Source organism: Protopterus annectens, chromosome 5.part1, assembly GCF_019279795.1.
Source record: "Protopterus annectens isolate FY-2018-M chromosome 5.part1, PAN1.0, whole genome shotgun sequence".
Classification (NCBI taxonomy): domain Eukaryota; kingdom Metazoa; phylum Chordata; order Ceratodontiformes; family Protopteridae; genus Protopterus; species Protopterus annectens.
Window position 1 is genome coordinate 338,403,756 of NC_056736.1, and position 12,944 is coordinate 338,416,699.

Below are 12,944 nucleotides of genomic sequence, written 5' to 3' on the forward strand. Positions count from 1 at the left end.
TCAAGCATCTGTTTCTTAGGCATAGGGCCTTGAACTGGAGACTTTTTTGGTTTTAGAGGAGTCTTAAGTTTAGCATAAGATTTTATAGTGAGAGTAGTCGGTCTGAAGACACCTTCTGAAACCGAAGGTGTTTCCACAGCACCGGCTTCTCCTTCTGCAATGTTGTCGGTAGGGCCTAAAGAAAATGGCTGCGCCGGCCTAGAACTCTGCTTGAGAATCCGAAGCGGTCTGGGGTTCCAATTCTGCGGTCATCAGGGGCTGCGTAGGCGCCTCACTGAAAACCGGAGAACCGGCGACCAGCCCAGCCGAGGCCTCGGAATCTGGCTTGGATCTAGGCTGCCTGTCTTTATCTTTGCGTTTTTTATGCACGCCGGTAGTCGGTTGCTCTGACAGCATAGTGTAATTAAATTTCCTACCGAAGTATGTCGTGCGAAATCAAAGCGTCACTTTATAGTTCGCTTATTGAACCTAGCACAAAACCGACAACCAGTGACGTTGTGGTCTGGGCCTAGGCAAGGTATACAATAAGAATGAAAGTCCTTATGAGGTATTTGCTTCCCACAAGAAATGCAATTGTTAACTTTTTCTGACATCGGACTGAGGCAAGAAAAGTTTCCCCAACGGGGTACTTAGCTTTGAAGACTTTGGACTGAAATTCGATTCGTAAATCTCAGGTGTCGGCCGACCGGCACTTGCGAACTGCTTCTGCTTCGGGCACCGCGCGGCAAGAAAGACTGAAGAAAATAGCGTCGGATGCCTCTTATATACCCCTGGCGCACTGACGTCAGGGAAGAAGCGACAGCAACCAATGCCGGACCAAGACTTTGGAATTCAGGCCGACTGCGGGACCGCCTGATGACAGGATAACCCAAGTGTGATGACTGCAGTAGGGTAACACGATGAACGTCCCTATCTTTGGGAAAAATGATATATGAGCTTGGAAGAAAAGGGTCTGAATCTCAGACTCTTTTAGCTGATGTGATAGTCACCACAAGTTTTCCAAGAAAGGTACTTCATGCCACAGTCACTAGCTGGTTCAAAAGGCTTTTGAGTTGAACATTAGAGGATAAACCGAGAGATCCTAAGGGGGAGATGGGTCTTTAATCAGAGGTCTAAGGAGGAAAACTCCCTTCATAAAGGCTCTGCATAATCTAGACATGGACAGGGGTCCTGAAGAATCTCCAATATGAAAACTGGACATGGCTGCCAGTTGAAGCTTGACTGTGGAAAAGCTAGCCCTTTCCTTGAAAAGGGAAATAAGAAAAAGGATGGTTGAAACTGAAGAGAAATGATCAATATTCTCTTTAGAAGCCCAAACGGCAAACCTTTTCCATTTGCTTTTGTATACCTTCTTAGTTGAAGCTTTGTGAGAAGCCAAAAGTATATCATGAACAGGGGAACAGAGCCTGGACCTCTTAATAATCACTACAACTGGAGAAACCAAGCAGTCAGTTTGAGGGTAGTTTCTGATGTAGGCCTTCCAATGGGTGAGAAAGGAGGTCTTGTCTGGGTTCCAGTATCCATGGAGAATATTTTACGCGAGACCAGAGGAAGGGAACCATATCTGATGTGGCCAGTAGGGGCGGCAATGTGGATCTGAGGTATTCAACCTTTTTGATTTCTGTAGAAACTTTGGGCTCAGCATTAACAGGAGATGAGCATAAAGGAGACCGGAGGGCAAATCGTGAAACACAGCATCCCTCGGGGACTCCCCCTGAGGGGAGATCAGAGTGAAGTACCTGCTGCATTTGTTGTTCTGCGGGGACAAAAACAGATCAAAGGTCAGATAGCTTCATCGGTTGAAAATCAGATTCACTACTGACGGATTGAGGGACCACTCGTGAGAGGTCAGAATGAATCTGCTGAGTTTGTCTGCAAGAACGCTGGACTTCCCTGGTATATGAACTGCAATCAGAAATTGGTCTGAAGATTTCACCCATTCCCAGACCCTCATGGCCTCTCTGCACAGAGGATATGATTGGGTTCCTCCTTGTTTGTTGACATACCAGACTACTAACATGTCTGTGTGAACTGAAAATAGTTCCCAAAGGGAGAATGTCCTGAAAGGCTTGCAGCATTAGGAAGACCACTCATCTGCAGAATACTGATATGCAATCTGGTCTCTATTGTAATCCACATGCGTTGGACCATCTTCCTCCTTGAAATGCCCCCCCAGTTGGGAAGTGTCTGTGGTCACAGTGTCTGTCGGGGAGGGAAATATAAACCGCCTGCTGAAGAGATCATATTTTGAAAGAATCCACCACAGTAAGTGCTTCTTGCAAATGGGTCCCAATTTGATAGGAACAAAAGACTGGTATAGAATAGACCATTGAACAGCCAGTGTCCATTGAAGTATTAACCTCAATGGCAGAGACAGGAGATCTAGAATAGTCTGTACTTGTTCTCTCACATCTGAATACAAGGGGGGATAAAGATGCTACTTGAATTGTTGTATCCAGGAGAACCCCAATGAATTCCAGCTTTTGAACTGGGAATAGAAGACATTTTTCCAGATTTATAGTGATGCCCAGGGAGCTGGAAATCCAAAATAAATAATCCCTAACCTGTATAAGTTGATGCTTGGTTGGGGGTGTTAGAAGCCAGTTGTCCAAGTGCAGGAACACTCAGAATCCCTGCAGTCAGGGATGAGCTGCAACTACTGCCATACACTTGGTAAACACTCTGAGGGCTGTGGTGAGTCCAAAGGGCAGAACTCTGAATTGGAAGTGACTGGCTCCCAGCCAAAAGTGCAGAGGAATGCCTGTCCATCTTGATGTGATGGAATGCATCCTACAAGTCTATTGAGCACATCCAGGCATCTTTCCACAGCATGGACTGAACTGTGACCATCCGGAATTTGGAGTTCATGTACTCATTTGTTTGTTTGTGTCTTTCGGCTTTTCCCGGTTAGGGGTCGCCACAGCGGAACTCGGTCCGCTAATGATTGGCAGTAGAGTTTTACGTGCTGGCTTGCCGGGCCTAACGTACAACCTTCAACGAAGGAACGCCCATTCACGCATGTCGCCACACAGAAGACGCTCTGAGAATCGAGTTGCTTAAATCCAGGACTGGTCTCTTGTCCCAGTTTTCTTTTGGGATTAAAAATAAGCAGGAGTAAGTTCCGAATCTTTGTCGAGCTGGGACCTTTTGGATGACTCTTTTTGGAGTAGGTTTTTAGACTTCTTGTACAGCGTGCTCTGACTGGGTGGAACATCGGGGAGCCTCCTCTGTTTTTCTGGAGATGCAAGGGAAAAGGGAATATAGTAGCCTCTGGAAGTTACCACCCATGTAGTTGTAGTTATTTTGGTCCAGGCGTTTGGGTGTAGTGAAAAACTGACCCCCAACCCCCCCCCCCGACTGCCTCCAGAGTAGGGCAGCTGAGCAGTGCTTCAGTAGCACTGGTACGGCTCATCAGAGAAGGGTTCCCTAAAGTCCTGATTCTGCAGACCCCCACTGGCTCTGGGGCGGCGTCTCCCATTAACACCTCCTCCTCTGCCCCTGGAGGAAGAATCCCCATATTGCTCTTGAAATGACCCTTGGGCTTTTCTGAACCAGGTTTTCTTACCTCCTCATTAGTTTCTTGGGTAGAAAACAATCCCTACTGTACATAGGGTCTTTCCTTCCTTTTTGCTGTGGGTTAGTGTCTGAGTGATGGCCTGAACAAAGAAGAGTCAAAGGGAGAATTGACAAAGGATGCCTTGAAAGGTTCTGCAAAGTTGCAGTCTCATCCAGGCATATCTCCTGATAGCAATGCCTGCGCCAGCTGCCTGTGAGAAACCCTCCACTGAATGGAAGATGAACCTCATGGAGGGGTTAGACAAGGAAGACAGAGTAACCAATTGGGGAGATCTCTACTAGAGAGACAGAGTCAGAAAATTATTTAACCAGATCCCTCTGCAGTCTAGTAAAATGTGCCAAATACTTTAATGCTGTCAGCGAGAAAGTAGCTGAGGCATAAATGTACTTACCAAACCTGTCAACGCTCTTGACTACCAGTTCAGCGGATGGACAGTTTAGCTCTGTTCGGCTAGTTCTTTGCTGGTAGCAGCTGCCACAACAATAGCATATACAGGTATACCATTGGTGCAATGAATGAGGTCCTTGGAGGGGAGATAGAAACTTGTCTGGAAGCTTTGGTACTGGTTTGATCATGTTCAGTTTCTTCCAGGCCCGGCGGGGGACTACATTTATAAGATCTGCTGGGGGGGGGGGTCACCCAAGACATACATGGGTCCATCCCAAAAGGCTCCAACAACACAAATTCTTCAGAAGATGGATTTTGGGCTGGCCAACCACCTCAAGGAAATCTAGTAGGTCTCCAAAGGAGACATCTTCTGGTGGTGATCGTGAGAGTCCCCCTCCCTCCAAGTCTGTGTCTTTGGTGAGAGACTCCAGAGTAGAGTCTATGTGCCTCCTTTTGCACTTCTTGTGAAGGACCTCCTACACGGGATGATCAGAGGAGGTATTGGAAGAGGGTGCTCCATCTAGGTGCATGTCTTGGAGGCTTGTCGAGGCAGGATAACCCTTGACGGGTATAATGGGCTCAGAAGTCAGATCCAGTGAGGGATGATGGGGAGGATCACAGATCTGAGAAATCAGGTCTCTGTGAGAAGAGAAGACCCTTTCTGCCACCTGGAAGGCCAACGGACCCGGAGACACCATCTCCAGCCATCTCAGAGTCAAAGCAGTAGAGGAGGAATGAGGAGGGACACCCATGGATCTGAGGTCTCCAGGGAGAATTGGACCCAAGCAGTCAAGCACCGAGGGAAAGGGACAGCTATTACAAGGATGGAGCCAAACGCCTATCTCCAGATCAGATGCTCACATCACAGATCTGAGACCCACTCTGATATGAGGATCTCGGAACAGAGTCGGTCAGGGTAACTGCTGGTGTTGAGGAAACAAATTCCCTTGGATCAGAGCCCAACTCTCTCAGGTGTCCACTATCGTGGGGCTCCAAAAAAGGAGGTCAGATCAGAGAAGGAGATCTAGCTTGGGACATCTGATCACGTACAGATCAGAGATTGGTTGGAGAAGGTAAAACCCCCATCTGAATCTGGGCTCTGAGGAACCTCTGCATCAAACTGCCATATCTCTCTCACAGAGGCTCCTGGAGGAAGCCACTAACTCTGGTCTTGAATGTCTGGCAGAAGTTTACAGAAATTTTGAATGCAATGTCAGGGATACTGACCTAATGGACACATCAGGAGTTGGGGCTGGCCTCTCGGGTCCAAAGAACTAGGATTTGAGGAAAGTGCAGAAAGTCTGGGAGAGGTAATGACCAACATATTTTCAGTCAACTCAGAGATGACATTTCAGATCCACAGGAGCCGAAGTAGCTCTCAGATCCAACAACTTCAGATCTGAAGATTTCGATAATTTTGCAAGCGGTCCTTGAAGTCCTGTGAGAGCGCTTCTTTAGCTCAGAAGTGCCACGAGTAGTCTTTGAGGGGGTCTGAGCCCCTGGTGAAGGAGGAAGAAGGCAACAACACTCGAAGAAGCAGTTCGTTTCTGCGGTCGGCTGTGACCCTGGGATTAAAGCCTACACAAATGTCACTAGCCGAACGCAGGTGTTTAGCACACAAACAATATACATATTTACTATGCGCATCTGAGTGTGGGATGTTATGCCCACATTACGAACAGTTCTTAAAACCAGAAGGCCTGTCAGGCATAAGAGAAATCTCTACGTACACTTTTTTTTTTTTTTATTATTATTATTATTATTAACTCACAAAAAGTTAGGAGTTGCCTGTAACGGACGAAGAAATCAGCAGAAGGGAGAAAAGCTAAAGCACTGAAAGAAAAGCCCTAACACTAGTGAAAACTAGTGGGATGGGAGGTACCAATGAAAAAAAAAAAAAAAAGAATCTATGTGCTTACCATAACGTTCCTTCCATGTGTGTTGTCCATCTTCGCCTTTATTCTCACATATGGGTCGGATCCGATCCATCTTGGCCTTATGCATATCCAAAAAAAAAAAAAACACAAACAGAGACTTTAAAATACAAAACTATGTCTAAAGGGTAGGAGTAGTCCTAATAAAAAAATGGACTCGCTTAAGAAAGGTAGAGAGAGTAGGGAGAAGGATAAAAAGCTAACCAATGGGAAGGGTTTTAAATGAGTACACAATTTTAACTGCAAAGGCTATAATATAGCAGAAAAACTAAATCTACAAAGAAAAACTTTGAAAATAAATAAGAAACTTATCACTAAGCCCAGAGCCAGCGAAAGGAGCAGGTCTCCCGCAAAATGGCAAATGAGATCTGAAGTAATGGTGAGGTGCATTCTGGGAAGGTTAGAATGCCCAAGAGCTTAGCTGGAGGCCACGAGTGTTTGCATAAGGCCGAGACGGATCTGACGGACCGGATCCAACCCTTATGTGAAAATGAAGGCGAGACTGACAATACCACAGAGTATTTCTCATAAGTGTCAGACAAGGCAAAAAAAGCTATTGAAAACTTGAGACCAAAGAACCACATCTGTAAGTGATGGCGGCAAACGAAATCTGGGCAGGTTGAGTACAATCTGGAGCATTGTGGGTAGTGGGAGGAGTTCTTGGCTGGAACCCAAGTTTGTAAAAATGCAGCAGAGTTGGATCAGATCCGTAACCCAGTCGTGAGGAAGAATGAAAAAGGACATCAGATCCTAGTGCTTAGCAGTAGTGGATCAATTAAGGCTACAGCTTAAAACTAAGGAGCTTTGTACATTATAGCAGCCTTTTTAGGGGCAGCTAGCTGGCTATCAGGAAAATTGCAGGTAATAAACACATCAAAAGCAGGCAAGGAATGGGTATACATTTTAGAAATTCCATCCATAACAACTCATAGTATTTTCTGAGGGACCGAAAAACCTCAGTGCTCTCCCACTGAAAACACTGGCAAGTTCTAGCAATAGTTTCAGAGAAAGAGAAGCCCGCACAAGGAGAACCAGAAAATGAACTCTCCTCTAAGTCTGATCAGAAATCTAAGGGAAAAACCCTGTATCTGTCCCTTCATCTTCCTGTTCTGCTTCAGAATTCTGAATCTCTTCAGGAAAAGAGTTATCCCCCTTTCTTTTACCAGACACTAGTTTATAAGGATCAACCGCACAAATTAAACCATAAGCCAGACCCAGTAAACTACTCTTTGTCAAAGGAAATACTAGGAGGAATACAAACATGCTTAAGCTTTCGGTTTCCTGTTGACAGGAAAAAAATAGGGTAACAAAACCAACTAGTAACCAAAGAAAATCCACAAATACACAGTTGCGTTCCGGCACTATAAAGGCTGCCCTTAAAATAAAATAGGGGGACATAGGGTGCAAAGTAATTTAGACATAAAGGAAAAGAAATTACTGCATGAACTAAGTAATAATAACAAAATACGCGTAATGAAGCCAGATAAGGGGGGAGGTATAGTCCTTATGGACAAGTGGGACTATACGAAAGGAATGAAAGATATTTTAGATAAAGACCACCAATATTGTTTGATTACTAAAAATGAGATCAACATTTTATATAGAAAGATAGACTTGATTTTAGATGATAATTTATTTTGTGGTATGATTGATCTCGAGTTACATAAGTTTTTAACAGTGCCTAAACCGGTTATACCTGCAATTTTTGGTATACCGAAAATGCACAAATCAGTGGTGGACCCCCCCATGAGACCCATAGTTGCTTCTCAAGGATCCAAAACCCAGACTATGGCAATTTACGTAGATAATATGATCAAGGAATTTTATGTAAGACATGATCATATAATTAAGGATTCATGGGACTTCCTGACTAAAATAAATGACAGTACTTATAGTGATGAAATGTACTTTATAACTATTGATGTCAAAGATTTATTTTCAGTTATTCCACAAACTATTGGTATGGAATGGTTCGAGGAAGTTTTAACAGAAATGAAATTTCTTACACCTATTCAGTACAGAATTGTCCTGGAATGTATGGAATTGGTATTGAAATATAATTTCGTATATTTCGAAGGTGATTATTATCACCAAAAAGAGGGAGTTGCGATGGGCTCTGCCTGCGCCCCGGTATATGCTAATATAATAATGTTTCACTGGGAAAAACAATATGTCTTCAAATCTGTGTACAACAAATATATTGTTAAGTACTTTAGGTTTTTGGATGATATCTTTGTTCTATGGAATGGAAATAAGGAAAATATTATGGAATTTTTAGAGTATATTAATCAGACTACTTCCTTTTTGAGATTTGTACATCAAGTAGAAAAGGATGAAATACACTTCCTTGATATTAAGTTGAGCAAAGATAAAGTGAGGAAATGCTATATATCTAATGTATTTAGGAAGGAACATTTTTCAAATGCTTATCTCCATTTTTGTAGTGACCACCCATATCAATTAAAGAAAAATGTTGTCAAGGGACAAATGATTAGGATGGCGAGAATGATATCAGAGGAAGACGATTTTTTGAAAGAAATGGAAAATGTTGAGGCAATGTTTATTGAAAGAGGATACCCAAGGGTACTTATAACACCAATAAAACAATATGTAATACAGGAGAGGCAATCTAGATACAAACCACTGCTACATAAGATTAATAATACTACAGATGATAATGGGTTAAATAATAATAATAATACCAAGATTAATAATAAGGAGTTATGTGATGGTATTGATAACAACTTCTCACCATATCTCACTATTACCTATTATAAGGACATTGGATGGTTGAAGAAGAGTATTTATGAAGTATGGAACATGTTCAAAAACATGGCAGTTAAAACTGATGTTTTCAAAAGTGAACTTAAACTCAGTTTTAGAAGAAATAAGAACATCAAAAACACTCTGGAGAAAAAGAAAATAGAGAAGGAAGGGACTAGTAAAAAGCATGGGACTTTCAAATGTGGCAGATGTGCCCAATGCCCATATATTGCAGAAACAAAGGAACTAAGAATACCTAATTTATCCCTGACTTTAAGGGCAAAGAAATATTGTACCTGTTATTCTAAAGGTGTCATTTATTTAGTCATGTGTAAAGCATGTCAAAGATATTATATAGGAAAAACTGAAAGACACCTTAGAAATAGAATATATGAGCATATAAGAGACATAAATAGGCACAATGAGAATAATGCCCTATACCGACACGCAATGGAGTGTAAAAATGCAGATTACAAATTTTGGGTACTGGAAATGGTAGAACATATGGAACGAGGGGGTGATTGGGAAACCAAGGTCGAATACAGGGAGATGATATGGCAACTCAGGCTAGATGCCTGTGGCAATTGGGGTCTGAATGACCATATATCTATCACCCCTGCATTAAAAATCTTGGCCAGTGACCCAAAAGTGAAAAAAGTATAAGGGATGTATTGTAATGTCCATATAATGTTTTTATAGTGATTTTCACAATGTTTCTACAGTGAGTTTTACAATGTTTTCACAATGTCTTTACAATGTTCTTATAACATATTTTACAATGTTCTCCATAATGTTTTTAGAAAAGTTCCTGAAAAGGTTTTTTGGAATGTCTTGTAGAATGTCTTTTGAAAACGTTTCATAGTAAAATAATGGTTATCACAAGTTTTAGAACATGTCCATTATATGGTTCATGATAATCAAGTAATGAGAAATATGTTAATATTCAATACTTAATATTCAATATTCAACACTATGACATATACAATTATTTATTTATTTATTTATTTGATCAATAGTTCATTTATTTATTAAGCAGTACTAAGCATATTTATTTATTTATTTATTTATATTTTTACATACAGAGATTTTAAATATTTACAAAGTACATTTTTAAGTAATTCATTGATATTTATTATTATACTATTAATTATATTTAAAAATGCATATTTATATCCTATTCATTATTGTATGAAAGTATGAAGTCATCTGCTCAACATATTTTATGATTTATGTATTTATTTAACAATTGTTTACTATTCATTGTTCTAGATACAATATATTTTAGAATAGCCTTATAAGTATTTAATGTGGAACAACATGAATATTTATATGAATGGCCCTTTTAAATTTTAACATTGCATTAATCAATTATTCAATTAATTTAACTACTATTGGGAATTATGGATGTATAAAAGACTGCTGAGACATACTACAAACTGATTCTGATGAAGTCTCCGCTCAGGAGATGAAAGCGCTAAATCCAAGTTCTGTTTCTGTTTTTGATACGTTTATTTTGTTGCTTTTGAATTAAAGTGTTTAACATTTTCCGCCTGGTCGTGGTTCATGCTGGCATTTGGTATCGAGGTGTAGTAAAAGGAAGTGGAACAGAAAGGAAAAAAATAGGGTTAACTGTGCTACTAATGGCAGCAGCAACTTCCCCAGGGATGGGCACAACATTCTGTCACAACAGTTTCCACTCCCAGTACCGAAAAGAGTTGCTCCCCCTACCCCACTGAGGGGGGGCCCCCCCAACAACATGCAGAGAACTTGGCTAACACTCGGTCCATAGTGGCTGTAGGTGCTACACCAGAAGGATCCTGAATAAAAGATGACTGGTCTGAGGTACAATAAATGGCCACAGTAGAGTCACCCACTTGTGGCTAAAGAAAAATTGCTAAGCCTGCTGTGGCGGCAAAGGCTGTCTGCTTAACTTTTTCTTTTTGTGGCTGGAAGAAGGACCAGTTGTGGTACCATAGTTTGTTCCATGGCCAAGACGTAAATGGTGCCTCTTTCCTGAGGAAGTTGAGCAGCAAATGCCAGCAAAAAACTACAAGTCTTTAAAAGTCACTTTTTTCTGTATATAAAAAAGCACTTTTGCCAGCCTCAAAAAAAGTAAAATAAACAATCATTAAAAAAATGTTTTTATTACTTTTCACAACTTTTAAACAGACAGGAAAAAAAGAGCACTCCAGTTTAGAAGTATGACACAGTGTCATGACAGTCTGTTAAAACACTAAACTCATAGCTTTAAAATAACTTTCCCGAACAGGAAAGTGATAAAAACATATATATTTAGAAAAAAGAAGTTATGTACTTACCATAACTTTCCATCTGAGTAGTTCTACTTCATTTGCCTTCAACCTGTGGGATACCAGATCCGAGCCGACAATCTTACTAGCATCTGCTCCGAGCTCCAAACTCCTCCCCTTACCCATACCACACCTCCACTACCTTCCAACCCCCAGATCGAGTTTGCTGATTCTTATATGGATAACCCGACCTGAGAAAATACTTGTGACCTATAACTGCAGCCCATAGGCTGTTCATATGACGAGGTCCAGGGAAGGAGGGAGGGATGGTTGAAGACAAATGAAGAACTACTCAGATGGAACATTATGGTGAGTACATAACTTCTTTATCTAAAGTAGTTTACTTCATTTGGTCTTCAACCTGTGGGACAGAGTCCCCAGCTACTAAACTCTTGGGTGGCCTTCATGAAAGGATATTCCGAAGCACTGCAGAACCAAGGATGATCTCCTTCTGGAAGTCAAATCCAATTTGTAATGAGAAATAAATGTATGAGATAAGGACCAAGTAGCTGCAGAACAAATATCATCCAAAGAGACTCTAGACCTAAAGGCCACAGACGTAGCCATGGACCTAGTGGAATGAGCTTTCACCTGACCTTAGACCTGAAGGATGCATGAAGAAATCCACCTAGCAATAGTGACCTTGGAGATAGGTTTACCCAAAAAGGGTTTTTAGAAGGATACAAACAATTGATCGGATTTACAGAAATTTTTAGTCCTGTGTAAACAGAATCTTAACCATCTATGAACATCCAGCAGGTGGAGTTTGTATTCCATCTTGTTACCAAAATTAGGAAAGAAAACTGGTAAACTGATGGTTTGATGGATATTAACTGGTGATGCCACCTTGGGGAGAAAGGATGGATTGGTCCAAAGGGAAACCCTATCTTTGTGGAAAATCATATAAGGAACTTTGACAGACAAGGCCTGCAGTTCTGAAACCCTTTTTGCAGAGGTAATAGCCATCAGAAATGCTGTCTTCCAAGATAAGAATTTTAGATCTGTGGTTGGCGGGGTGACCAGAGCTTGAAGAACCACAGCGAGGTCCCATGGAGGAACAGGATCTTTGACTGGGAGGGGAGGGTGTAACAGGAAGGAGGCTAGAGAGGCAGAATTCTCACCCACATGAAAATGAGACATAATAGCCAATTGAACCTCGACAGTAGAAGAACTAGCTCAGTGTTGAAAAATATCAGCTAGAAGATCAAGAATGGCAGAAATAGGGGCTGTGAAGGAGTCTAAACTCCTTTGAGAGGCCCAAAATGAAAAACGTTTCCATTTACTGCAAAAAACCTTCCTGGCAGAAGACTTATGAGCAGCCACCAAAATGGACCTAACTGAGGAAGATAATCCAGGAATCCCAGCAATCATGGGAACTGCAGCAGCCAAGCTTTGAGCTTCAAACTGTCCAGGCTCGGATGAGGAACCCCCGATGGGTGTGAAATCGTATCCTGAATGGGATCCAAGGTGGAGCCAGAAGATGAGACCAAATCAAAGGAAGGAAAACCAAACCTGGTGAGGCCAAAATGGGGCAATGAAGATCACTTTGCTCCCAAGTCGATGAGCTTTCTGTAGAAACCTCGGAATAAGAGGTACTGGAGGGTAAGCATGGCTGGGATGCCAAGCATGGACTAGAGCATCTCTGGGGGACTCCCCAGGCAGGGGGTTCAGAGCGAAAAACTCGCTGCACTTCATGGTGGAAAGAGATTGCTGCAAGGCTGACCCCACTCGAGGAAGATCTGCTCTGCTACTGAAAGATTCAGAGACCACTTGTAAGGCATCAGAATAGCCCGACAATCTGTCCGCTAGAATGTTAGATTGTCCCAGAATGTGCATTACTATGAGAAAGCGACCGGTGGAAATCGCCCATTTTCATACTCTCATAGCCTCGCGACAAAGGGGATAAGACCTGGTCCCCTCCCTGTTTGTTGATATACCAGACCACTGGCATGTTGTCTGACTGAATTGCAATGG

At 42.0% G+C, this 12,944-nt stretch overlaps 1 protein-coding gene across 1 annotated transcript in view; it reads left to right on the top strand.

Moving 5' to 3' along the window:
* NUMA1 (nuclear mitotic apparatus protein 1) overlaps window positions 1–12,944 on the top strand; it is a 3,180,433-nt gene that overhangs the window by 2,405,347 nt on the left and 762,142 nt on the right. The window contains exon 18 of the mRNA XM_044072777.1: window positions 7,841–8,940. Within this exon, the coding sequence (XP_043928712.1) occupies window positions 7,841–8,940 (1,100 nt within the window). The remainder of the gene's footprint in view (window positions 1–7,840; window positions 8,941–12,944) is intronic.